The following is a 27,655-nucleotide window of genomic DNA, read 5'->3' as shown; positions in this document are numbered from 1 at the left end:
AGGAGGGAATTCTTCACTCAGAGGGTTGTGAGGCACTGAACAGGCTGCCCAGATAAGCTGTGGATGCCCCAGCCCTGGAGGCCAGCTTGGACGAGGCCCTGGACAACCTGATCTAGTGGGTGGCATCCCTGCCCACGGCAGGGTTTGGAACCGGGTGGGCTTTAAGGTCCCTGCCAACCCAAACCATTCTGTGATTCTATCATTGGCCACTTTAAAATTTGTTGGATTAATCATGAGGGCACCTGAGTGTCTATAAAAAAGAAAGGTTAATGAAATATTTTAATATTGCAAAAGAACTTAGTCATGAAAATGGACAAATGATTTTGGCTACAGCTACCAAAGACAATAGCTTGAGGTTTCTGTCTGACTTGGGATATTTGAGTCCAAACGTGTGAAATTTAACAGGTTTAATAGCTAGTGAAAACACAGTTGGGGGGGGGGGCGGGGGGGAGGGTTGGGTGGAGGGGAAGGCATATTCCTGGCAAACTTAGTAAGAACTTTTTTAATAGCGAAGATTAAGATGTAGTTGTAACACAGTGCACTCTGCAGTGAGAAGTATGGTCACCTCTCATCTTCAGTGGATACCAAAACGACCAGCATCTGGCAGATGTTTTCACAGTGCCCTTGTGAGAAACACTCCGTAGCCAATAACTTAGGCTCAGGCGAGGATCTCAGTGAAGTAGTAATTTATTCGCGATTGCAATGGCGGGCGCCCCACAAGCAGGAGAGAGCGCATCTACTAGTTCCAAAACACAGTTTATATACCTTTTGATGGCAGGACCCTCCCCTGTTTCCCCACTGAGTGGGTAATCCAGGTTCACAATCTATCTGATGCTTCACAAACAATGCATGGCCTTCAGTCGCCGGCCTGTTAAATTTCAAATTTCTTTTGACATTTTTACTGCTTGAAGTGGTAATGTTTCTTCACTTATCTGACTTGACTTGACACCATGATTTTCACCTAATTGTCCTAAGGAGTCTGATTGTCTGCATTTTACAAGGTCGCCTGCTAAACTTTCTTATCACTGTAAGCATATCTCAGTACCACATTCCCTCCTTCTAAACAATGTAACTCTGCAAAAACAACATTTCTATTCCCACACCCTTACGCGGCCGGCTGAGAAAGACCTACGGATTTCGGGGTGAATAACCCGTACTTTGAGCCGAGGTCTGTGCAGAACCATGTCAGCACCTCACCGCAAAGTCCTGCTGCCCGTCCTGTGGGCTGGCGACCCCCGCCCGCTCCGCTTCCATGTGTTTCAGGGCTGTAGCTCGGGCAGGGGGCGCAGAGAGCCGGGGGAACCGGTAGGGAATGGGGTTGACGCGCTGCTACCACTGGGTGCCGCCATCCGCCGGCGGGCGCCGTCCCGCCTCGTCCCACCCCGGCCCGCCGGGGGGCGCCGCTGCCCTCCGGCCCCGAGCCACTGAGGGGAGCCCGGGGCATGCTGGGAGCCGCCATTTTGTCGGCGTGCGCTGGGAGCCGGGCGCTTCCCGCAGCCGGGGCGGGTGAGGAGGGGCCGCGGCTCGGTGAGTCGGCGGCGGTGCCTCCGCGGCGCCGGGGCGGGGGCGCTTGGTCCCCGGGGGCCGGGGGGCTTGAGGGGTTAGCGGGAGTGGCTGCCAGGTCGGGCCGGGCCGGGCCGGGCCGGGCCGGGGAGGCGTTGCCAGGGGAACGGGCGCACCCCCATCGCCTTGAGCACGGAGCCGGGCCGGGAGCTCCCGTCTCTGGTGCCGCCGGCCTCCGCGCGAGGATCCCTGCGGAGGTTCCATGGTGGAGGTGCAGCGGGGGCCTGGGGGATATCGCCCTTGCAGTGGTGTTTGGTGGAAATTCAGTGTCAGCAGCGCCCGAGGTGACCGTACCCGAGGCTGTTCCCTTCCTGCTGGAACCTCTGGGTTTGTTGGAGTGCTCAGCCGCCGGGACCTTGTGGGCACACGGGGCCTGCTGGCCCTGGGTTGCGTTTTCGCAGAAAGAAGGGAGGCCGTGAGTTAACAGAGCAGGGGCAGGGCAGCCTGTCACACCGCGGCCTGATATAGCACCTTTTGGGAGAGCTAACATGAACGATAAGGTGCAACATCCGCAAGTGATTTCCCTCTGCATAGAATAGGATACTGTGTTTTCTTCACATAACTAACTAACATAAACATTTCTTATGCTAGCATATGCTTTTCCAATCTTTATGGGTTCTTTTGAACTTTGTCTCTCCTTCCCTACTTCTTTTTTTTTTTTTTTTTTTAGTTTAATACCCATTTCAAGAATGTTTTTTTCTGCTGCTTTCAAATAAAAATGCAGTTTTATTAAAGGTTTCTACAGTAAGAGTATTTGTTCTCTCAGGTCACTCTTTCAGTTGTAATTCAATCCAGTTCAAGCAGTTCTCTTTTGCCTAATGGTTGTTTATTTATGCTGATATATTTCTTTTTTAATATTTGGTGTACTTCTATTTCTGTACTATTGTCTATCTGAGGCTTCTGTCTTCCTGATAGGAACTGTATCATTGGGTGTAAGACCTAATTTTGGTCTTGATAATTTCTGTGCTTTTTAACTATCTTGTTAGGCTGCATTTGCTAAAGGCTGCATTTGCTCTTGAAGCTGCTTTTAGATATCTTTCCATATCCACGTTGATGAGGTTTTCATTATTGCAATCTTACATGATTTTAGTACTTCATATAGTTACACGAAGGTGTTATTTCTTAAGTGAACAGCCAGAAACTATAAGATCTTACACTAAGCCAGTTTGGAATGAAAAGCAGACAACTAAAGGAAAAAAAAATCACTTATTTTTAATCAAACAAAATGTCAAATTCTTTTTATCTAAAACCTTAACAAAGTCATGTAGGATATACATTAACTTAATGATTCTGTATTATGAATTCACTGAACAACAGAGAAGACAAACTCAGTCTTCAAAAGGTGGGTTTTCATGTGGTGGATTTGTTAATTAAGTTCTTATTTGGATATTTTTCATTTTCTTAAGCCGTTTTGCTACCTTGCAGTTTTCTCTGGGACCCTTTTAAGAACATCTGACTTCTGTCCCTAGAAAACCGGGCAGCTACTTGTTGGTCGAGAAGGGCGAGGAAGTGAGTTAATGATAATCCTGTACCTCTTCTGACCTTGCCCTTTGTAACCAGCAGCAAAAGTGAAAGAATTCTGATGTGGGCGTGGGGTTTTCTTGGTTTCTTTTTGACTGCTCCAGCTGATATGAGGCAGACTTGCGTTTGTTATCAGAGCAGTTAGAAAATGTGTGTTCATATCTAAGTTTCTGAATTACAAAGATGGATTTTGTTGCAGGCCTCTGCGTACCCATGATAGCAATTCTGTGCCTGATGCAGTCCTGCCCGGGTGGGCAAGACAGCTGCAGGGAGCTGAAGAGTTTCAGAAAATTCAGTTTATAGTCTGATGCAGAACTCTGAGGGAGAAGAGAGGGCTGGATCATTAGATCTTTTTCTGCTTGCTTACAGGCTTTCTTCTTTTTGCTGTCCTCTAATTTTTATTTCCAGGATTTTGTTTTATCTTCTTTGCATCTTTTGGAGTTTCTCTAGTCTTACAACCCTTGCTACTTTCAGCAAAACAACTGCATTTCACACTTTCCCTTACCTTTGATTCTCTCAATTTTAAAATGTATTTTAACTTGGATTTCTTGCCCCAAACATGTAATTGTGAAATGATTTATTTGAATCATAGCCTTCTTAAACTATGCTGAAGGTTATATAGAAAGGAAAATTTTCAACCTTTGTATTTCTAGAAGCAAGAATGTAAATATTGGAATTTGTTGTAAAGATTGGTACATAGTAGAGGTGCAACTAGTATCTGCTTTGATTAATGTATTGCTAAACTTGATTGATGATTGGGTACTAATTTCATAGGGGGATGCTATTGTATGTATTGTACCATTTCCATTTTATTTTTTTTGTATCAGGAGTTAACAGTCTCCTGCAGCTTTTTATTTTGTCTAACAAGTGGTCTGTCCTGGGGAGTTGTAAGCCAGAATACTCCAAATGTGACTGTTGAAAGTCAGTCTCCAGAAGCAGATTTTTCTCCCCCTCTGGTTCAAATATGTAGTTGTGCAGGAAGGCTGAAGGTATGTGAAGACTGAAGGAGACATCACAAAGCCTGAACTGGGTTGTCCTTCAGGACTAGGAATCCTTAGGACTAGTTGCTGATGATTTTGAACAGCCCAAACAATACTACAGAATTATTGCCTTTTCTATCCTTGATTGGTTATTGAGTTGATACCAGCAATCAGAAGTTTGCCCCCTCTGTGTGCTGCTGTGCTTCTGAGCAGGAGAGGAAGGGACAGAAGTTCAGTTCATGGGATGAGTTTCTGCACAGCTAATTTTGGGAACACTTCCTTTTATAGAAATGGGAATTGTAATACTGTATGAGTACAACTGAAGATTGTTACAAGAGAACTTGTGTGCCTCCTGTGTTAATTTTGGACTTGATGACTATCCAAAAATCTTCTTTACTAGAGAGCAGGTTCTATTTTAAAACCTGCTTGATGGGATCTTTTCCCGAAGTTGAGAAGCCATCCTCAGCAAGTAGTGTTACTTCTGTTACATAAAATGTAAAATGAAGTGGCACGTATCTTGTAGTCCACAGTCCTTCCCTGTCTGTGTTATGAACAGTTTCTTGTTAAATACAATGGTAAGCTGAGTGTTTTCAACAGGTGCAATTTTCATATTTCACTTTTGGTATGGTATTAGAATGAATCCCCAAGTCATCCCACCTTCCTAACAAACCTCCCATGAAAGTACAGAGGATAATTTGAGAGAGATTCCAACTTACACGATGAGGGCTGTGTGAGTGTATGCACATATGTGTGTACGGCCCCGCATGCAGTAATGGTGAAATGTTTCCACTGGTGATGCCAGGAAGAATCGCGATGCTGTTGGTTTGTGAGCCTAAGCCCGAGCTGCCTGCCCTCCTGTGCTGTAGGAGGTCCCAGGCTCACTGCACTTCCCTCCTGCTACACTTTCTTTCCTTATGATCTGGAAGACTCAGTGGGTTTGCTGTGGCATTAATCACGTTATTTCAGCTAAAGTCACATCTTAATACGCCTCCTTGATGAAAGCTGCTCTCTTTTTTCAGTCTTTTCCTTCAATTATGAGTTTAAATAATTTGTAGCAAAGCAGTAAAAGCTTGTGATGCTGCAACCTGGAGCACAGATCATGCTCAAGAAGGGAGCTGCATCCATCCCAGGGCACTGCAGTTTCTGCTTGGAAGTTTATGCTCTTCCATATTTATTTAATGTATTCCTGTTGACTGGATAATTTGGTTTCTTAACCAAAAGAGCAGTAGCTCAGCTTTCAGAGGTTACATTTCTATACTAACACACTTCATAATCCCAGACTTATTTTTTTTTCTCTGTGTTTAACTCAGCTGCTTCTAAGTTGACAAAAGCAGCTTGTCATTTCCACTCTTAGGGCTGGAACTGCATGGGGACAAAACTGCACAGCTTGCTTATTTGCTTCTTAAAGTTGCTCTGTTGTGGCTCAGGTATGTATATCCTTTTCCTTGAGGACTCTTAGGGTAGGTTTGAAAAGGACTGCACCTTTTCTGACACAACTTGGAGGCTGCTAATGGTCATTGTATTGATTTAGGGAAGATTGATTAAAAAACAAACAAACAAAAAAAACAACAAGCCAGCCCCCTAATTGTTGGTGTTGGTTTCATAGATTAAAGTAATTTCAGTTTGTATCAAATACAACTGCCAAGCTCTTCTCTATTAAAGGGGAAGATTCTGGAAGTTTAGTTGCAATTTCCTGGTGCAGAACTTGTAGCTAAATCAAATTTCTGTGAATAATACAGCAGTTAACGAGCTAAATGTTCTGAAATTAAAACAAAAATTATATAAAATGTAGATTTTATATCCCATCAATTTTACTTCTAAAGTGTATGTACAATATAAAAAGAATATTTTGGAAAAAAAAAGTTTTTGTTTTCCCTATGTAACAGTTTTGTCCTATTACAAAAACTGGAATTGTTGTCACATTGATTTGTGGAAGAAGCCCTTTACAAGAGGGGGAATGGTAAAATATTTAGGAAAATGAAGTTGTCATTAGGGTTTGTGGAAACAAGATAGAAAGACTAACAGACTAGTTTTCCAGTAGGGAGAAAATCCAAAAATGCTGAATTTATTATTTCCCTATGGTTTGCCTGGAAAGAACACTTAACAGAATCTCATTAAGCTGAAATGGTACAATTCTAAGTGACCTTGTAATTAAAAATTGATAGCTGTATCATGTATAGACTTGGATAGGATTTACAAGAGCATTTCTTGAACAATATTTCATAATGTTCATGCTTATGCCACATATAAAACTTTCATCCAACTGGAACTGCCAGAGAAATTTGAGACTGCCAGGATTTGCTTCTTCCTTTTTAATATTCTTTTGTTTTGCTGGAGGATTATTTGGGGTTTTTTGCTCTTGGTGTTAGCGCTTTTCTACTTTTACCCATAGTCTCTCTGTCTCACACTCAGTATGCTTGAGGTTTGGGTTTTGGTAGGAGGTTTTTTTTGGTGATTTTTTTTCCCCTTCTCCTAACCTACCTTATTTTTAGGTACTGTCATCTGTAGGCAATGCATTTCAGGGGCAGCAAATGTCGGATCCAAATTTCTGCTTTGGATAGGTTTCCCAAACTAAAGATGCCAGCACCTCTCTTGCACTTTACTGTGTAATATGCACTGGTAAGGTTTCCAGACCTTCATTCCTTCCTCTGCCTTGGTACAATCATTAACAGCTCTAGGCGGTTATGTCTTATGTTTGACTACTTCTGATGCCTCTGTAAGACCTCATACTTAGGCCGCAACATGCCAGTATTTTCTATAGCGGCTGATATTTACTCTTTTCTTATACATAGAGCTAAAATTCTTCGCAAGTCATTATTTTGCAAGTTGGCAAATGTGATTTTTTTCCTGTGCCTTTGGCAAATGCAAATTTGTCTCACTCATCTACTGAAAGCACTGCCGTGAATCCATTCTTCTTGTTTATTGTACTGCTCTGTACACATGTGACTTCTTCATGTAGAAAAATATTGGTGAAAATCCTTCTCAAAACAGTGTGCTTCTATTGGCCTGGTTATATTTGTTTCTAAGATCGATGGAGAGTGTAAAAATCCTCGTGACTGGAGTCCAGACTTAGAAAGATCTAATCGCCTCCTGTAACCTTGAGCGGCTGACTGACTTCTTACGGTGGTAAACCTTGACGGGAAGCTAAGTAGGACTGGTTCGAGAACCAAACACAGTAAGCTGAGCTGATGCATTTATGCAGGATTTGGTGCCAGATCAAAGAGCATAGTGTAGATATGCCCTCTTTATTTAAAAACAAATAAACCCACAACCTTCTCCAGGCAGTATTTTATTTAATGGCTAGATAGTAATTATTTAATAAGTAATTATTTAATACTTAGATATAAATGTGCTGAGGTTTGTAAAGGCTTTTAAAATTTCCTTTGTTATTAGGCCTTGTAGGTGTAAGTTAGTAGCATGTGTCTTCCTTGATCTAATTGCAGCTGAGCAGACACACAGTGAAATTCCATGAAGTGACACATGAACAGTCTGTGTGTCAGCTGGTACGATGTGTCCTGTCTGGTATTTACTTGGTGCACCACTCTCACATTTCAGACTTCAGTCAACAATAAACACTAACATCGCTCTCACAGTGAGCGTGTCAAGTAGTAGGAGCTGGGTGTTGAATGTACCCTTTGGTCAGGAGCACCAGGCTGTGCAAGTGTATTTCTGACCTGAAGGTTACAGCCGTGCTTGCCATGTGGAAGGAGAGGACTTAAAAATAATTCCTTGTAATGTCAATCTGTTGCAGGATTAAGGATGGAAATCATGGCTGGTAAAATACAGTGAAAGAGAAAAGCATGTTCTGTGCTTCCCTGAAGCATTGCAGTCCTGGGTGATGTGGTGGTGTCATATTCTTGCATAAAATCATACCTGTTTATGTTCTTAAACTTGAATTGAAAATATTTGACTTGCAAAGCCAAAGTGTGCAGTTTTGTATTTTAAATAAGGTAATATCTTTGTTTTAAACATTTGTCTGTGCTTTTTCATCTGAAGCTTAATCAATGGACTGTATTAAATGGTACTTTAACTTGAAAGTGGAAGGTGTCATATGACGAATACCTGCAGATATTAAACTTGGCTCAGCTACTTGAAAGCTTTCAGGCTAAAATAGGCTTTGTTTACTTGCACATGCAAGATACTTAATGCTTCAATAGTAGTTTATATATATGTGTGTGTGTGTGTATATATATTACATACATACATACATATATATATATATATATATATATATATATAAAATCTCCTGGGCTATATAAGTGAAAACTAAGTTTAAAATTTCTGGACCTTCTACTTATAACTAATATGCAATTAATTAAATATGTGTCAAGAGGCTTAAATAACTTCCTCTCTGAACTTCAATCTACAGCTGGTATATGTTGTAAAGCTTTATGTATGCATGCTAGTTGTCTGCTTGTTATTAATTTACGTTTCTCAGCCAGAAACTGTTTGAAAATTTCTTTTTTTCTTTTGCAGTTAATAGTTTCGAGTTGTATGTAGCAAGTTTTTGTTTATAATCGTTGTTCCATGTAATACATAAGGCAGCTGTTACAAGACCTGTGTAGAAATATTATTTTTAAGCAACAGTCTAGTTGTAACTTTATGCTTTGAGCAGTTGATTTTAACAGGTGTTTGAAACAGAAATAATTAATGTTGTATTTCGAGTAGTACTGCTGTATTTAAAGCAGTACGTCCACAGAATAATACATTAATGTAGTTTTCTTTTAGATAAAACTGTCCTGAGAGATGTCAAATGCTGATGTTTAGAGGGGATGTCAAATGGAAAGGGCTCCATGACGTGGATGGAGCATTGTTCAGGCTAGCTGATACCTGCAGAGGGCTTGTCCTGCTTTTGGCCTTGCTGAATTGAGATGTCCTTTGGGAGGCTTCGAGCACAGTGGCTGCCTCTTTTTGCTCTGGGAGCTCAAAGTGGTGCAATGCAGCTGATAGGATTTGAAGCAATTGTTTCATATAAGACAACTGGACCTTCTCTGAGTGCTAACTGTTCTTTCAGCATGTGCTTTCAACACTGTTTGGGTCATGGGGATCAAGAGAGGTTGCTTATCTCTAGAGAACCCAAATGTGGTGGACAAATATTGTGATTCTCCCCATGTTGAGGACATGACTTTACTTCTTATGTTAAAAAAGGTAAATAAATATTGAAGTACTCACAGCACTCTAGAAAACAGTGTTTGAAAGAACAGAGTCATTAATTTCAACATTCTAAAGAATAAATTCATTATATATACGTTTATTGGTTTTGCCCTAACGTTTATTTCCAGTCATTTTACCTTGATTGTTATAACCTTCAGCATAGTACATAGAGGAGTTTTTCTACTGCTTTAGATGGTGTTGTTACCATCCTGAAAAGCCTTGTCCTGTGATTTCCATCGCGGTAGAGGGTGGCGCAGAATTTGAGGTAGTTCTGTTTGTTTGGTTTTGCTTAGCATTTACAGTTAATTAAATGTACTCACAGCTGAAGTGATAAAGCTGGAAAAGAACATCTCAGTTAAGTAAATATAATCCCATTGTAACATCTACTTTTTCAGTTTAGTCTTTGATCTTCTTGCTCCCCTCTTTGCATGTGTTTCCTTCTCAATTCCTTAAATATAATTCAAACACACAGCTTTCCAGGAAGCACCAAGAGGATCAACAGAGTAAGTGAAATAAAACAAATAAAAGCCAATTTATATAATAGTTCAAAGCTCATGCTGTTATTTCTGCAAGGAGAGTCTGTCACATATGAGATGTACCACCTACATGATGTTTTGAGTTCTATAACCCATATTTTTTTAAAGGTGATGTTATTTCAGGAGAAGAGGAGAAAATGTGCTTATAAACGTCCTGAAAAAAGAAATCTTCCTTAAAATAAGTTCTCTAAAAAATAAATGTTTGCCAATTACTTGAAATCAAAATTTTCAGAACTTCCATCTTATTAAATATATATGTAAATGAGGTGTCTTTAATTTTCTGATGGGGTTGAGGGCAGGGGGTTGAGGTTCATTGAAAGTCCAGAGATGGACTGCAGGACCCAGGCTTGCCTATGAAGCATAAGCATGAATCAGAGGGTACTGGAGAAGTCGGGCCTCACTCAAGATACAGTATTTGCTCTGATCGCTTTGGTGAAGTACCACATGTAGCTAATAAAAAATAACAACTTAGTGTGAGCAGTGCATGCATGTCGTAATGAAGTTCAAACCTAATGCACTTTGATGTATTTTTTATTTTTATCCATGCATATGAATACACTAGACTTCTATTTTTATATACTATGTATAATATACTATACTAGACATTATATACTATATATAATATACTAGACTAGACACATGATATACTAGACTTCTCTTTTTTAAGAATGAAAAACTTTCAGATGAGTTGTGGTAAAACATCAGTTCTTCAAATTCTACCAGTACAACCTCTGAAGTGCTGCTTAGAACATGTTGGTAGCTTATGAGAAATGGAGGCACAGGAAATTGTGTCTCTTAACTATTTTTTAACTTCCCATGTCCTACTCATCATTGTAGTGTGAGGTCACCCATCTGACATAAGGAACAAAGAAGGAACCAAGGGGGATCTTCGTGTCTCCAGTAAATTCTTGGGATGTCAGACTTGAGCCTCTGTCTGTCCCCTCCCCTTTTGCTAAAGTGAGGGTGGGCGAATGACAGAGAATGAGCACATTGTGATTTGCCTCAGTTTGTATCAACAGATCCAAAAGAGATGGAGAAGCTCTGTTCTGGTTTTAAAGTATGTATGCAATTTGTTATATAAAAATTTTTATAGGGTAAGAGTCGTGTTTTGTGTTTTTTTTTTATTGTTTCTGAGCTGGTTTTTATGTCAGTTAAGTAAAAAGAAAGGCTGCTATTCATACATGGAAAGCACATGTGTTTGTCTTTTCAAGATCGATTTTGAGAAGGAATCTGAAGGGCATGAGTAGGCTTTGTTTGCCACATTATGGGAAGTCTTGTAGGCATGAAGATAAGAAAAAAGAGTGTGCAGCTCAGGCTGTTTGGGTACTACAAATCGTTGTATGAACACAGTGTAGTAATAAAGATGAGAGTCCCTTAAGGTCATTTGAGATCTTTACAGAAACAGTCCTAGAAGATTTCAAAATAAGATTTTTAAAAGGAAATAAACACGAACCTTTAAACTTGTTATTATAAAAGTAGGTTTCTTTATTAGTAGTGTGTATCATGACCATTCTCATATTACTACATGTAATTACTGATTTTTGCCCTTTGGAAGTCCAAACAAACATATAGGTCAGATTTCTAGGTCAGTCAATGCAATTTATTCAATACCTACTTCTGAATTTGCTAAGCTAAAGCAGAGAAGCACAGTATGATTCAGTGTAACGTCAGGTGTTACTACACTAGTTGCAAACTGCCTTTAAGAAATAATTCGAGTTGGTGCTTGGAACCAGTCACGTCTCCGTGGCTGCACAAAGCAAGCATGCCAGCTCACCAACGTCACGTTTTCTCACCCTACTTAGTGGTTAATGAGCTTTGTCATTTCGGCAAGCAAGGCGGTGATCCTGCAATGCATGGTGATTTTCCCCACCCCTGTCTGAAATTTGAAAAAGGTTTTGCCTCTTCTTGCTAAATCTGGTATTATACAAACAGATATAATTGAAACATCTGCACTGACTGTACAACAGCTATAGGTGGTGTTACTGCAGGTGTCGGGGAATGAGAACTGAGAACAAAGCTCTTGAGCAGATAAAGGCCTCCTGGTTTTTAGATGTTTTCAGCATTGTTCTAGTACAAGTTTCTCTTTTTTTTAGACTGTCTGAAACAAATGCTTTTCTTTGAGCAAATGAAGCTCTCAAGAAGGGTGTTGCATTGAGCTAAAGTCTTTGATGGCATTTCTTTGATGAACATGTTTTTGCCTAACACAAGAAGCAGAGAGCTGTGGAGGTACTGCGGGCAAGGGGGCAGTCCAGACCTGCTGTGGGCTGGTCCCAGCTTATTCCAGGCAGCCCTGGAACTGATGGAAATAATGGGGAGCCCCAGTGCTTTACGTCAGGCTGCAGAACAATGTTCAGACCAAGAAATGTGGCACCCTTTCCTGAACTTGGCTACCTGGGGGTAGGCTGCTCCCTGCTAGCAGGGGCACAGGTACCCATAGGCGGCTGTCACCTGCAGGTAAGCCACACTGGAGCAGGAACCCCTAATTTTGCAATGCCAACTCATCCTATTGCTTTGTATTAATGAAATCCTACCAGTAACAAGTTAGGTGGATGCTTACTTGGAGTAGTTTGTCTCGAATGGACGGAGTGGAGTGCACCAGGTGTGAAAGAGGATCTGCTTCAGGGACAGGACCACTTCTAGTGTGAATTGCCAGGGCTGGATGCTAGCTTGGCTTCTGCTTCTGTGCTCACCTGTGATCTCTCAGTGCTGTTTCAAATCACTGGTGGCTTTGTGGCCATTTGAGGAAGAGAAGTGTCCTTTGACCACTGAATGTGACTTGGCGTGTCCCATGTTTATTTTTGTGGAACAGCTAAAAGAGGAATTGACCTCAGAATTTGTGGTTGGTTTATTGCAAAGATTATTGGTAGGGATATTTTTAGAATGTTTAAAATAAATGCGGTACTATTTTATCCATAAGATGTGTCATTTTCTGTTGTAGAGTAATGAGAATTTTTTTCCTCATGGAGTTCAGTGGATGCTGCTAGCAAAGCAGTGTGTGTGTTTGGCACTGCAAATATTAGTACATCCTCTGAGAGAAGAACTAAAGCTGTGACTTGTTTCCTGGCCGTGCTCTAAGTCCAGCACGCGCTTACAGGAATAAAAATAAGCATAGATAAAAGATAGATAAAAAGATAAAAGATAGATAAAAGGCATCTCTTGGCTTTGACGGCATGGCTGGTAGTAAATAAAGTTAAACATATCCTTAAGCCTTTTTAGGATTAGCATCTAGCTTGGTAAAATTATATTTTTCCGAAGTATTTTGCAGACTTCATATTGTGTAAGTTGAGGGACTACAATTCACCAAGTTTGCATCTGACTTGGACTGAAAAGGGTTGTTCTGTCTCACTGTGCTCTGTATCTGGCAGCACTTGTCGAAATGAGGATAAAACCGCTTACATGACCTTGAAGATTTACCACTTCCTTGAGCTTAAGGGTCTTACAGAGGAAAAACAGCTAAATTAATGTAGCACCTGAATTTTTCATTACAGTTGGTAGGTTTCAGGGTCCTCTCCAAAGTAAGTGGGATTGTCCCCTGTGGAAGATGAAGCTGTTTGCCAGTGCGTACCAGGGAAGTTTTAACGTGGAATGCTTACATGGAATGCCTCCCTGTGCTCGTGTAATACTTACCTGTATTCTAACTTCTTTGTCTCTCTCGGGAATGTATTTGTGTCCTCTGGAGTGTGGCTGGGCTGGGTGGTTTCTTTCTCAAGTCCTTGTCATCTGTTCTTAAGGTCTACCCAGTTCTGTCAACTAGGCCTTTGGTGTGGCAGGTCGTGTACTCTCTCTGTAACTTCAGAGTAGTATTTTCTCTCATCCCCCTACTACTTTGTTGATCCCCTATGCAATCATTTTGGCATGAGTGAGGTTGAACAAGCCTCTTCCCTATACCCCACCTTTTCTTTTGTGCTTCTCCCTGAGCAGGATTGACCGGTCAAGCACATGCTGAAGCGTCTCTGTCTATCAAATTTTGACAGGATGTAAATGCTTTAGATGTTTTGTTCTGTTACGTGGCTTTTGCAGTGAAGCTCTTTATTATTTGAAATGATAGACTTAAGTAATAGTTCTCAAACGTAATGTGATTTTCTATATATTGGCTTTGTCTTGCTGCTGATGGTATCTTTTCCCTTTCCTAGTCACCAGTTTTCATGATGCTGAACTTTAAGGACTTCATTGCCTTGCCAAAATGGCTATCAGCTTGTCCAACATACATAAGCTCAAATATTCCTGGCAGAATAGGAGAGGGCACCACAGATGACGTAGCTGTTAGATACATCTTGTATCTTTCTACCTACAAGATAATGTCATGAATTAGCTATGTTATTGCTATGAATGGTGTAGTTAATTAAGAACCATGGAACATGTATGTTTTTTTGTGTATCAGCTGTTTACATTAGTGCAAGCTCTTAACCTTGAGGCTCAAACAGAAGAGGCTTTTTGTCCACAAGCCTAAAGATCCCAAATCCTGAATACAATTTTAACAGAAGGTTTTATGTAATTTTTGCCTCATGATTTACACTGAGTTCTTTATATGAGCAGTACTGCTTCTAATCACCATATATACGGTTTTGAAGAGCAATATATCAGAAATAAGTGAAATTTCCTTCCATTCAATGAAACTTCTTTTCAGAATAATAAATGCAGTGTAGTTCTATTTTCCAACCACTGCTGACAAACTGATTGAGACTGACCAGGAAAATAAAAAAAATACCTGTGCTCCATAGCAGCACTATGAGTGTTAAATTCTTGCATGGTGGCCTGCCTTGTAAAGCTGTGGATGGGAAATAGGATATATTACAGGACTCATGTAGAGAATGGCACTTGGTTAAATAAATACGTTTTGTTCTTCCATTTTTTCTTGCTAATTGCTGAATTACTGCCTTGTGCTATGAAGTTTGAGCGCTCTTGTAGTAATTCAATTTACCACTTAGCAAAGGAGTAAGCTTGAGTTATCTGTCAACTGTAGCCTGTGTTTTACATGAGGTTTTCTAAATAATCATATCACTGCACTTGTTAGGACAAGAGATTAATATTGACTGTACTCCTTCATCCCAAGACGGATTAAGTAGGTTGTGATTGCTTGGGCTTTGTATGTGGAGTTGCGTTCTCTAATCCAGAAGGGGCTCGTTTGAGCACTTTTAGCAGCCACCTGGTACAGTGGGGCCTGGGGTGCTCACACAAGAAAAGCATAGGCAGAGGTAGGAGTGGGACCAGTGGTAGGGAGAGAGGCTGGTTCCCTTGAGGAGGGCAGGGAAGGCAAAAGTTGGGGTGATGGCAGAGATACAGGAACCTCTTGTGCTTCTGCTGGCCAGGCACAAAAAGAAGCAGTGTGCTGGGCACCAGCACTAATCCTGTGTAGGGCAAGAAACTGAGCTGAAAGGACAGCAAAGCATGTTAATAAGTGGCCAGTGAAACATCTGAATTAATTTACTCAGATATTTTACTAAAAGGAAAACTGAGAAGTATGTCTTAAAAACATAAACGGAAGTCCAGTGGTTATTTTTTTTTCTTTCTGATGATGGATTTACCAGTTGATGCCAATCTGTAATGGACAGGTGGTTGTGACATTAGTACCGGGGAAACAAAGATAGTTGTGCTGCGAAACTGGACTGTAAAATCTTGCACGTCTGGCTTTGATTTACTACATCACATTCAGTAACTTCATATTTTGGGTTTGGAAGTTTTTGGCAGAGTTTTTGCCCAGAGCTTTTGTTAAATATTTAAATTAATTTCATTCTTGAAATTTTTTTTCTTTTTTTTTTTTTTTTAAAGAACATTGTTTTAAATTTATAAATGCATAAACTCGAATACATTGCAGACAAATTTTTATTGGTCAGGTTTTATGATTCATTCCTGTAAAACTTTATGATCTTCCTGGCTTTAGTTTTATTTTTGGTTTAGCAGGCAAGGGTGAAGTGGGGGGAACAGGAAGAGGCATTCTTTGTATATTTAAAGGATAGCTAGTTTAATTTAGCCTCTTTCCAGGCTTGCAAATGTGTACCATGGATTCTTCTGTCTGAAATTAACATCTGTGTGCTTCATTTAGGAAATCTGAAAGAGGAACCCTGCACATGAAGAAATGACGTGTAATGGCCCAGGTAACTCTGAGCCTCACGCCACTCCAGGCACTGACTATGACCAGGACTGGGCCCAAGAACACCACCGACTAGGAAGCTTTGCTGAATTTCCACTTGATTGTCTGGTTTCAGCATCAGCTCTGGCACAAGCTGGCTTTGTTTATACAGGCGAAGGCTGTAAAGTGAAGTGCTTCAGTTGCCACGTGACTATCGAAGGATGGCAGCCTGGGGATTCTGCAGTTGAGAGACACAAAAACCTTTCCCCAAACTGCAAATTTATTACAGAGTCTACTTTTTTGGAGAATGATCTGCGTCCTCTTGCCCAGAACTACCAGCATAGAGCTGAAAATGGCAGCAGCAATTCGGTGCTCTTGCCTGCTCTGGATGACTCGCCTGAACTGGAGGCAGACTACCTGTTGAGAACTAGGCAGGTTGTGGATATGTCGGATATTTTGTATCCTAAAAACCCTGCTATGTGCAGTGAAGAGGCAAGGTTGAAGTCTTTTCACAACTGGCCCTCCTATGGCCTGTTGGCACCAAAGGAATTGGCTAGTGCTGGACTCTATTACACAGGTGTTGGTGATCAAGTGGCATGTTTTTGTTGTGGTGGAAAACTGAAAAACTGGGAACCTAGTGACAGAGCATGGTCAGAACACAAGAGGCATTATCCCAGATGCTATTTTGTTCTGGGCCGGGATGTTGGAAATGTTCCAAGTGAATCTATTCCTGCTGAGCTGGGAAGAAATGGTCTAAATGATGAACAGCATCCGAGGAATCCATCCATGGCAGAATATGAAAGACGGATACAAACCTTTTTAAATTGGATATACCCTGTTAACAAAGAACAACTTGCTGAAGCTGGGTTCTATAGCATAGGTAAGACAGACCTTAAAATGGCTAATATCTCTTACAAATGCATTTTAATTGGAAAAGTACTTTATTACGAAAAAAATGATTTGCCAGAATTTTAGTTGCGTTGAAATTCATTTTACTCTGCTCTGTAAATTATTTTTTGTAGTTCTTATATAAAATGATATATGTAAAATCAATTATTTATTTATTTTTTTTAGCAAAATACAAACTTATCACTGTTTTTCTAGCAGTAAGATACCAAAATAAATTTTCCTTGTTGTCTAAAACTTTGTTAATCTATCTTTCACAATGACAATTATTAAAGTTAATTTTTTTTAATATGAAGTGCTGTCTTTCAGGTAGTGACCTCAGGTTTAATGAGCAAGCTTGTGGTTCATACACAAGCCTATGAACAAGGCAATCCAGGTTATCTGCAATTTTAATTAGTTAATGTGTTCCCATTATCATAGCATCTGGACACCCAAAACAAGCCAATGCCATTATGACCTACAGTAAAAGCTTTTTGAAGACAATGACTACTGGCAGAGTTTTTACTCTTATAGATGTAGTGTATAACTTGGATGAGGCTCTGATATCTTTGGGCATTGGTTTCCCAAGCTGGAGAAGGCAAATAATTCCTTATTAGATTGAATTGCATGGTGCAGATAAAGCTCTTTGAAATTCTTCACTGAGAGATGCTGTGCTATTATTAGGTCACAAAGAAAAGGAGGATTATCCAGGGTAACTTCTTCCTCTGATCATAATTGGCTTCTATCTTGGTAGCTCCCAGAAGAGCTCTTTAATCTGATACCATTTGTTTTGCTTGTGGCCATAAATGAAACTGTTGATATATTCTTATGTGGGTGATATATGGGCAATATTTGTACCCATTAGAATTGTTTTTATTAATTTCCTCTTGAATTCCTAAAAATAACTAGCTTAGCATAGCCAAGAGAAATCTGTACTGTGGAGGTACCCTAAAAGGGGAGTTTGGCAGACCAGAGAGCTTTTAAAGTGACTTCTGTGTTTCATGGGGATTAAGAAGGGTTTAATGCTGCAGAAAACAGTATCCCTACTTCGTTTCATTTCAATCACCACACTACCTAAGCAGTTTCTGTTGCAGTCTTTAATTGTAGCATTTAGTCTTTATGTAGCATGTAGTCTTTATTTTTAGCATTTTCTTTTTATTTGTATAATTACATGCTAAAATGGAATTCAGAAACATTTTATATGACTCATGTTTTGTATTTTTTAAGCTCAAGTTTTTTCCTGAATGTTTGTTTCAGATCATACTTACTATGTCCTCCTTCAAATTTGATTTTTTTTTCCAGTTGCAATTACTAATCAGTATTACAAATACTTTTTTTTGTTGTTTGTTTGTTTCTGGTTTTATCTCCTTAATAACATAGAATTTTATCTGAGAACTCACATACTTTTTTGTAGGCCTAGTACTAACTTTATCCTCATGTATTTCCTAAGGTAATGGTGATCATGTTGTGTGTTTCCACTGTGGTGGAGGACTGCAAGAATGGAAGGAAAATGAAGACCCATGGGATCAACATGCCAAATGGTTTCCCGGGTAAGTTATATTTTGCTGTTCTCTTGTGGCATATCTAAGTCTTATTTATAGTATATTATGTCTTTATAACAGAGCATACAAATAAAAATTTCAGAAATTTGGTATGGCTTGATGTATTTATGAACATAATTTCGTTTTCTAGTTGCTCTCCTCCTCTTCCTTCGTTTTTGTCATGTAGGCACCAACGTATTGTTATCTTCCACGTTTTATACTTTGTGGTTCTCATTTCTGTTATTCCATCTGTTTTACCTTCTATAATCTTGCTGTTATGTGCATAATGATCCAGATATACTTTAATGTTATACTGTAAGCCTCAGAAGAGGATATTAATACGTCATCTTTGAGAGGTAGAAGGGACTTATTCTAAAGTGGGTGGGGAAAGAACTAAATCTCAAGAGGTTGAGGGCACAGCTAAGTCATCAGAAGTGATCAGACTGAAAGTCTGCCATGAAATTTTACTTTCTGAAACTCTGTCAGTATTATATGCATGTTAGCTTGATTGTAGGGATTATTAAAGGGAAGAGAAGACTTGTGTCTGGAGTTCTGACATCTCAGCTAGCATAATTGTGAAGTTTTGTGAATACATATCTGATTATTTCCTCATTATCCAAGCAATATATTCTAATTGTTATTTTAAGAGCTTGATACCTGCCAAAGTTTTTAATTTAAGTCAGGGTACAAAATGGCTAATTTAGTCATGGTGCAAACAAACCTGAAGAAATTAGTTATGGTATTGAATTCAAGATAGATTTCTGCATAATTCTGCATAATTGTCAAGGATTGAGGATTCTAAACCTGTAAGTGGTGTTTAGAAGGTTGCCTATTTTCTAAAATCCCTTTTACAGAAAGAAGGAATGACTCATTGTTTCTTACAGGTGGGTAAATGCTGTCTAAGTACAAAGTGTAAGCTACTTGTATAAAAAGGTGAAAGATACCTATCTTTTGTGTGTTAGCTGCCAAACTCATCTTCTGCAGTGGAAGATCCTCTGGAACGTTTAAGTTAATGCAGTAGCTGATCTTTTTTTCCCATTAGTGATACAGGCATCTTTTAAATATTAGTCTCTCCAAATTGAAAGCATACAATTCCTAGTTTTGGGCTTGCTGTAGTAAATGATTAAAAGATACATTTTCTTGCTGCTATGTTTCACTCCTCATATGGGTTTGGCTTTGTTGTAACTTTCTTTGTTGTGAAATTGTTTCCTTAAATTATACCTAATTTAATTATCTCCTCTCAGATCAATAAAAGTTATATATGGAGTTTTTGTTTACACATCCACTTCAGTGGCAGTGTTTGAGTCTCACAACATGCTATGTATGTCCATGAACTGCTGAAGGTAGAGAACTACTTGGGAGAAGTTACAGCGTTTTCTATATCTTCTCATAAGTAAAAGCTGTGCCCAGTGGCTAGGACTGGTTGGAAAACAAGGCACCTGCCTTACCAGGGGCTGTTTTTCTGTGCTTACTAAAGACTAAAAGAAACATCATTTTAATATAATGTTAGTTACACATTGGAGTCCTAACTTTTATAAACTTGTGGTGTCAGATGGCCTGGCCAACAACTCTTTAGCTTTCTGTTTCACCAAAAACATGGAAGTATTGCTGAAATGGTTAAGATGTTTCTAGAAATGCGAAGGTATTACTGATGTTGATTAAACATCTAGAGATTCAAGAAGCAAGCATTCCGTGTGATGTAGGAATTCTGTTGAACCTTTCCAATGCTACATAATCAACTGTTGTTTTCTGCTTGTGTAGTTATGTTAAAACTAAATATTTTTGTTTATAGGTGCAGGTTCGTGAGAGAGGAAAAGGGACTAGAATTTATAAATAATGTTCACTTAGGAGGTGGATGTAGGGATTCAACAGTAAGTGCCTTGCTTATTAATCAAATACCATTTTGTTAAAATAAAAAACAATAACAACATAATTTTCTTACGGTTGCTCTTCTCATCTGTGTAATTTATAGTCTTCCTGCTGCTTCATTCATTAGCAAAACGTGAAAAACATCGAGGTATATTTTGGGTTCTGTTATTTGGGATTTATATCTCACAGTTCTTCCTAATTACATTATGGATCAGAGGTAGGGTACCTTTTGTGTGTTGTATATTTGATACTAAACAAACACTACTTTTTGTAGCCTGGGAATCAATGGCTTATGAATAATTTCATGATTGAAGTGTAGTAGATATCTTATTTTCTTGTTGGTAGGGCATTGATAAATTCTATAGTCACTAAAAAGTAAATCTGATGTTATTTTAGAATTCTTTGATAGACTAAGAACTATATAAATCTTACCATTGCTAAGAAGTGTTAAAATGAAAATTTAAAACAATATGCAAAGCATAACAATATGAGGATCCCTTTGTCATTATTGAGAACAGATTAAAGTTTTACGCAATAAAATAACCAAGAGCAAATAGCTATTTCATGTCTTGTAACTATGTAGGTTTCCCTCTGCCAATTTCAGAAGTATAATTTTGTCATCTTTATATTACTTTTTTTTAGATAGAAGCTGCTGAAGTGACAGTACTTCCTAAAGGTATCTATTTATTAAAACAACCATTTTATAATAAGGTATAAAAATAACAAAAACTATTTTGGACTATCCATATTTTCATGGATAATAAAGGAAATGGTTAATTTCAAAGTTGACAATTTTTCGATAACAAATGACAGGCAAGATGTTGGGTGATATTCTTCCACTGCTCCATTGCTTCTAAACAACTGCACGGTGAGGTTTATTTTCCCTGGAGGAACTTGAATCATGATAGGCAAATATTGTAAAGAAGAGGTAGTAAACCATGAAAGTACTGATAGGGTGCAGTCTTATTTTTCTATCTAGGAAGTATGCATCAAGTATTTAATTAGTAGTGTTATGGGATGAATTAGAGAATGCTGAAATTAAACAATCGTTGCTTTTCAATGAAGCAGGGAGAGTTTGACTGTTGAATGGCAAGGAATAGAAAGCTAAGAAAGCTTAAATAGCTTGTTACATTTTCAATTATTAGATATTCCTGCAATGTTTCTCACAAATATAAAGGAATAAAACCACAAGATAGTTAAAGGAATAGTAGGAAGACAGCATCATGACAGGGAATGATAGCTGTTGCTATTAAGAGTGCTTACACAAAACCTATTTTAGAAATCTCTCATACTGCTCTTTTATGAGAGGAAATTAAGAATTTTGCTCTTTGAATAATCATGTGAAGTAAAGAAGAAATTAGTCTTTTACATTTAAAAGAAGGGTTGGAAATAAGTCACACTGCTAACAAACCTATTCATACAATAATATTGAAAAAGAGGAAGGGGGAGGTCTAATATATGATTCTTTTTCTTCCCTGAACTGAATTACAGTTAATGTAATATTAACAAATACTTAGGTGTTTATTGTGCCTTGGGATTTCTGATGAATTTCAGCTAACATTCAGTTATGGAATTTGTGATATTAATTATATAAGACATTTGATTTTAGAAATTACATTGACACTGTTGAAGTAGTAGATCTGAATAGCAAACATAGGAGTAATTTTGTTATAAATAGGTGAAGAGAGTCTAGGAAAGGTAGGGTTGAAGAACTCAACTCTGAAATTTTCAGTGTTATTACAATGCAATTCCTAGAACTAGCAAAATTTTATAGTTTTTTTTTGTTTGTTTTTCTAAGTATTTGCAAAGGTGTCTTAGAGAACTATTGTGAATACTGTCAGATACTCAGTCTCACTCTTGTGTTTTTTTTTTTCTTGTTTTAGATGATCACTTACAGAATCATTTGGTACAAAATGCCATACACATGGGTTTCAGTTTGTCTGAGATTAAGAGCATTATGCAAAAGAAATTGCAGATGTCTGGAGCAAGCTATACATCTGTTGAGGATCTGGTAGCAGACTTAATAAGTGCTCAGAAAGAAAATCTAAAGGAAGAAATACCAAATGAAAACCCACTTGACCAAGGTGAACTTATTAAATTGTAAAACCAATGTGTGTATTCTCATATCAGGTCTTTAGCCTATGAAATAGATCCTATTATTATCTATCTATCTATCCTCAGACCCAGTCTTACTTAGACTAGTTAGAGTATTATGACTTAAAATTCAAGACAGTATTTTTGGACATTAAAAAAGATGAACAAGGGGGTGATAAAAAAATATTTGAGGTTAGTAGCATCTAGAAATATCATCTACAAAATAAATTGAGTTGTATTAATACCACAAAACTGTATAGTATTGAAATAGTCTAGCATCCTGCTGGGAAAATTGATACGTTAACTAAAAAGACAAAAATACTGTGACCAAAATAAAAAGGCAGGGATAACTCTAGATGTGGGGACTCTAGTGGCAAACTGAAATAGGCACATCAATGTTCTGTCAAATATTCAGTATACACAAAATTAAAATAAATACTCCACTGTTAAGACTTTTCAGATACAAAGTTAGCATTAGTACTAACAGCACCGGATAGAAGCATTTTTCTTCTTGGCAAGTAAGGAAAAGCGTACTTCTAGGTGGTGTTTCTTTACAATTATTTGTGTCCCAGCTATGCTGAGACATGCAGATCATGGTCAGAAAGCCGTTGTGGTACACTCCACAAATAGACCAGAAATGAGATTTCTGACTCAAGAGACTTGTAGTTTAAAGACAAGCATATGGGTGAATTCATAGGGAGGGAAAAGACCATCTGGTTGGCATGATAGGCAGGGATGTTATTAACCCACTCTTTTTAATAAGATTTTTCATAGATGTTATTCAGATAAAGAACTTGTGATGAAGATAAACTTTTTTTTTTTTTTGTGACTGATTGTGGGGAATTTTTCTGAAGTGGTAGGGGAAGTCCTTTGAATTGTGCATTTTCAAATGGGGCATTCTGTAAAATCCAGAGTTAATGTACAATGCAAAGTGGATTCTTTCTAGATTACAATTATTTAAGCTTTTAAGTATGGGCATTTCTCTAGACAGAGATAGGGAAGGAAATTTTATCCTCATTCTTCTAATTGAGGAAACTTGCTAAGAAAACAAAATCCAAATTACTTAACCAGTATCAGTGAACCTTTCTTTCACCTTCTTTATAGATTTTGGGAAAGCCATTCATGGGAAATCTTTGCAAAGAAAGGTTCCTGATTGGAATATGCACTGTTTAGATTCAGTGTATATTTCCAATTCAAAATATAGCAAATACGTGTATAGCTACTTTCCCTGCATTGGCCCTGGAGGTGGTGTGTGTGTGTGTGTGTAGAAAGGATTCTGTGTTACAGTTTGGCTTCCTGTTGTGTAAATTTATTTTTGCTTTTTAAAGGTGTGACCTTTAAATCATATGAAGAGAGCCTTGTCCTTCTGTGAAGAGTGGAAAAATTAGATATAGATGCTATTAAAGTATGTTAACTTCTTTTCTATGTGTTTATTTTCCTTAGATCTCAGTATGGAAGAGAAGTTAAGGCGCTTGCAGGAAGAAAAGCTTTGTAAAATCTGTATGGCTAAAGACATATCAGTAGTCCTCATTCCCTGTGGCCACCTAGTTGCTTGTAAGGAATGTGCTGAAGCAGTTAATGTATGTCCTTTGTGTTGTACAAATATTCTAAAAAGACAGAAAATTTTTATGTATTAGCGTACAGCACTGTAGATGCAACTGTTTCCTGCTTTATTTCTTTAAATATGTATAACGTGATAACAGATGGTTGGGTTTTCAGCAGTCTAGCACACCTATTTATGGAGCATCTCACTTTAGCAATAATGTAAGCAATAAAGTTTTTATCAATGCTCGGAAATAGGAGTTGACTGTCAGAAGCTGCTAATTTTTGTTTATAACACTCATGTTCAACTGCCTTTACATTGCACTACTTACATTTTTTGTTTTTACTTCAAAGTTGCAACCTTAGATGACTTCCTGTATTCTCAGATCTTCTATTTGAGTGTTCTCACTTCTATTAATGTAACAAATACATGAGTTAAATATATATATTCTTTCATGAAATGGAATAGGAAAACTGAGTGTTCTGATGGAGCAGTAGTGATGCTGCATTTTCCCCCACTAACAAATCAGCCAAGTCATACAGAGTAAAAAATATATATATTTTTTATATATATTTGTAGTCTGTTTCTGCTAATTGTCATTTGCTCAGCTCTCATTTATCAAAAATAGAGCTGGTTAACTTCTTGCAGAATCAAGGATAAAAACAGTCTAATCAGAGGAAACAAATTGCTTTAAAACAGTTTTCATGTTGTTACTTTGAATATTCAAATGTCTGAATTTATTTTCTGGGGATTACAGTACTTTCTGATTCGTTAGATGCTACCATTTATCTTATCCCCTACTAATCTAATGTTACTGGTTTTAAAAAAAAAAAAATCAGCTAAAATATCATGTCTGCTATTTTTATTCTTGTCACTTGCTCATCTAAAGAGTTAGATTCCCATAACATCAGTAAGAACAGGTTTGCTATACTGAATTCTGTCATTTTTTTCTAGCTACAATTGCCTCTGAAGGATGTCTATCTTCTTGTCATTCATGTTTACACTTCTAAGCTTCTGTAAGCAGTCTCCAAATAATCATTAACAGGCTAAACAAACATATGCAACACATAGAAATAGCTCTGAATATTTCTGATTTTCTTCTATTTTCTTTCTTGATTGACAAGTTAGCAACACCCTCACAATTAATGGACCCTTTTGAAACTACTTTGAACTTCAAAAATATCGTAATTGCCTCTGTAGCTACGACTAACAAAAGACAAATTTTAACTGATGTTAATCGTGATGTTAATCAGAACATTCATTCTGAAGTTCATTTTATATGCTACTTACAAACATAAAAAAGTGCAATTAATCCCAGGATGTAATCATATGGCAGTATTTAGATTTTTCTGCTGACAAACTATGTGTATTTAAATTTTTAAAAAATTTTCTTAATTGATTTTTTTCTGTAAACTCCAATATTGAAAGGTAAATAAATCTTCTGTAAGTTCAGTTCATAGACCTAGTTTGGCAAAGCCTAAGGAACACAAAGCTTTATTTATGTGATCATTCCTTTGCTTCATTTTGGTAGGACTCTCTAACTGAAGTTTATGCCAATACAGTTGTATGAAGAATCAGGCACTTGATAAAAAGTGGTGTATACTAATTTTTGAAATTCAGATATTATATGTATCATCTCAGGTTTTAGCTTCTTGAAAACATAACTTGTGATTGAAAATGTTGTCTTCTTTCTGTAAGTATGGTTGTGACATAATTCAGAGACTGTAAACCAGCTGCTCAAATATTTCACCTTACATGTGGTACTGCTACTCTGTAAGTTTGTCTGTTCTGATAAACAGTTCCTGTTTTAGCTGTATATAAGTGGCCTCAGTAAATTGCTTGTAGCCTTCTGTTTTTCTCAAAAAATTCCTCTGTATATCAAGTTCATACCTTAAAAGAGAACTCTTCAGAAATGAAGGAGATCTTACATACCTCAAGCCCTTCATTACTACAGGAGCGGTCTTACTGTAAAATTGCCCCATGTACACAAAGAAGTTCAATGTTCTTTTTTCTCATATTTCTAACATTTACCGTTATCCTAACTCACTTTACTGCTGATATTTTAAGTACAGCTGGCTTACAGTCACTCCAATTATGTGACTTCCTTATTTTGTGGATGTACTAATATGTTCTGTGTACATAGAAATTTTATCTTGGAGTTGTACACACTGAGTAATATATTCAATTAATGATACTTTATACAAAATATAGTTTTTTAAATATGATACGAGTTTTAAATCCAAGACACAGAAACATAATGTCTCTATTTTTTGTTAGATATTTGCTATGATTATATGAGATTTCATAGAACTGACATGTTCTGGTACAATTTTGTGAATATTTTAAATAAAGTGCAATCCAGTTGTTCCTGGAGTAGCATGTTTGATTCTTACATGCAAAAGATGTCATAATAGAAGGTTGCTTTCTGCTGCATTTTTGGTTTGTAACTCAACTGTTCCCAAATAATATGTATTAGTAAGGATGATATTTTGAGAGGAAGTAATCCATGTTTTGTATGAGTTAAAGACTGTTGATTTTAAAATGAATTCAATTAGCTAATTTTTGTAATAAATTAGAATTCAATTCTTAGGAATATATGACTAGAACTTCATAAAGAACTCAGCACTTGGAGTCATATTTCTCTTCCGGGAAAAAATAGGTATGTCATTCTGGTAAGAAAGGTTTTATTTTTGCTTTGTGTCTATTTTGAAAAGCTTAGCATTTGAGAACTCATACATACAGGGCTTTCTGAGACAAATAAAGGTTGGCTGTTCTGGCAGGCTTGTTTATAGCTCCCACATTCACTTCCACGGAAGGTTTTTGTTAACTTTCACAGGAAACTAAAGAGAGGTAAGTGCATGTGAGCTGGTGTATTTTGCCTGAAATAGCTTGTTTAGTTAATGTTGCAAACTATGTTAAGTTTGTTACCTAACTAAGTCATGTGAGAGAGACTATCTGGATGAGCTGGATCTAGCTTATAGGCTGCAAAATTTGGCATGAGGACTAGCCAAAACCATACCTGGGAAAGAGATTGACCCAGCGTTATTTAGAATCCTCATAAATTTTAATCATGGCAAGGAGGTGAATTGGGATGTTAGTATGCAAACTGTTCAAGAAAAAAAATAGAAATAAGGCACAATATCTTCAAAAGTGAAATGGACATTGCTTAATCTGTTTGCTTTCCTAGTAAATAATACAAAATGCTTCGTGTTAAAATGTAATACTAATCTGTATTACTATATTACATTATTATTATATTATGATATACTCTATTTTATTTTTCTTTTAAAAATAAATGTTATAAAAGATACAGTACTCTAATAATACTTCCAATTTTAATCATTTGGGAACATTAAAGGGTTAAGATCCTGTTAGCAAGATGACAAAACTTCTCTGTAGGCTTAGTTTTTTTTTTTTGTTTTTGTTTTTTTTTAATAAAAAATTATAATCAAAATTCTATTCAGACTAAATGTGAGAAAATAATTAACATACTCATCAAATTTTGATGGCTTGAATTGGGAAGATTTTTTTTTTCAAATTTTGTTTTTGGTATCTTAAAGAAACAGAAGAAATTACATGGACACTGATAAGGAGTATTTAAAGTGAGAGAAATGAAAGATGCAAATAAATGCAGTAGAAGCACAGGTCCTTTGAAAAGGAGGTTAGCAGCAGGACAAAGATGCCTGGAATTTGGCTTTTACAAAAGATTTTTTGGAATGAAGAGCTATGGAGTAAAATAAAGTATCTGTTATTTAGTAGCTGTTTTTCTGCTGATTACTATTTAATATCTTTCTTATTTCCATTTAACAGACAGTGGTAGAACTATTTGCTGCTTTAGGTATGTGGGAGATTTACAAGGGTTTTTAATAATGTATTCAGGATTTTTTTGTTTAGAAAAT

The 27,655-nt window shown here is 37.5% G+C and overlaps 1 protein-coding gene across 5 annotated transcripts; it reads left to right on the top strand.

Annotated features, from left to right (window-relative positions):
- Positions 1 to 1,454: 1,454 nt before the first annotated feature.
- On the top strand, positions 1,455 to 26,121 carry XIAP (X-linked inhibitor of apoptosis). Of its 5 annotated transcripts, none has more exons than XM_082770996.1 (7): positions 1,455 to 1,527; positions 15,798 to 16,704; positions 18,160 to 18,259; positions 20,043 to 20,121; positions 20,762 to 20,795; positions 22,003 to 22,203; positions 23,657 to 26,121. In XM_082770996.1, exons 2-7 carry the CDS (start codon positions 15,831 to 15,833, stop codon positions 23,848 to 23,850), a joined length of 1,482 nt encoding a protein of 493 aa, XP_082627122.1. In that variant the 5' UTR covers positions 1,455 to 1,527; positions 15,798 to 15,830; the 3' UTR covers positions 23,851 to 26,121. The 5 variants fall into 5 exon arrangements, with proteins under 5 accessions (XP_082627122.1, XP_082627123.1, XP_082627124.1 ...); XM_082770997.1 differs by lacking the exon at positions 1,455 to 1,527 and adding an exon at positions 1,700 to 1,847; XM_082770998.1 differs by lacking the exon at positions 1,455 to 1,527 and adding an exon at positions 1,796 to 1,890.
- Positions 26,122 to 27,655: the final 1,534 nt, after the last annotated feature.

This window comes from Aythya marila (genome assembly GCF_965140915.1).
Source record: "Aythya marila genome assembly, chromosome: 13".
In the NCBI taxonomy this organism is placed as follows: Eukaryota; Metazoa; Chordata; class Aves; order Anseriformes; family Anatidae; genus Aythya; species Aythya marila.
Note: the sequence above shows the minus strand (reverse complement) of the source record. Positions and strands in the feature narration are given on the sequence as shown.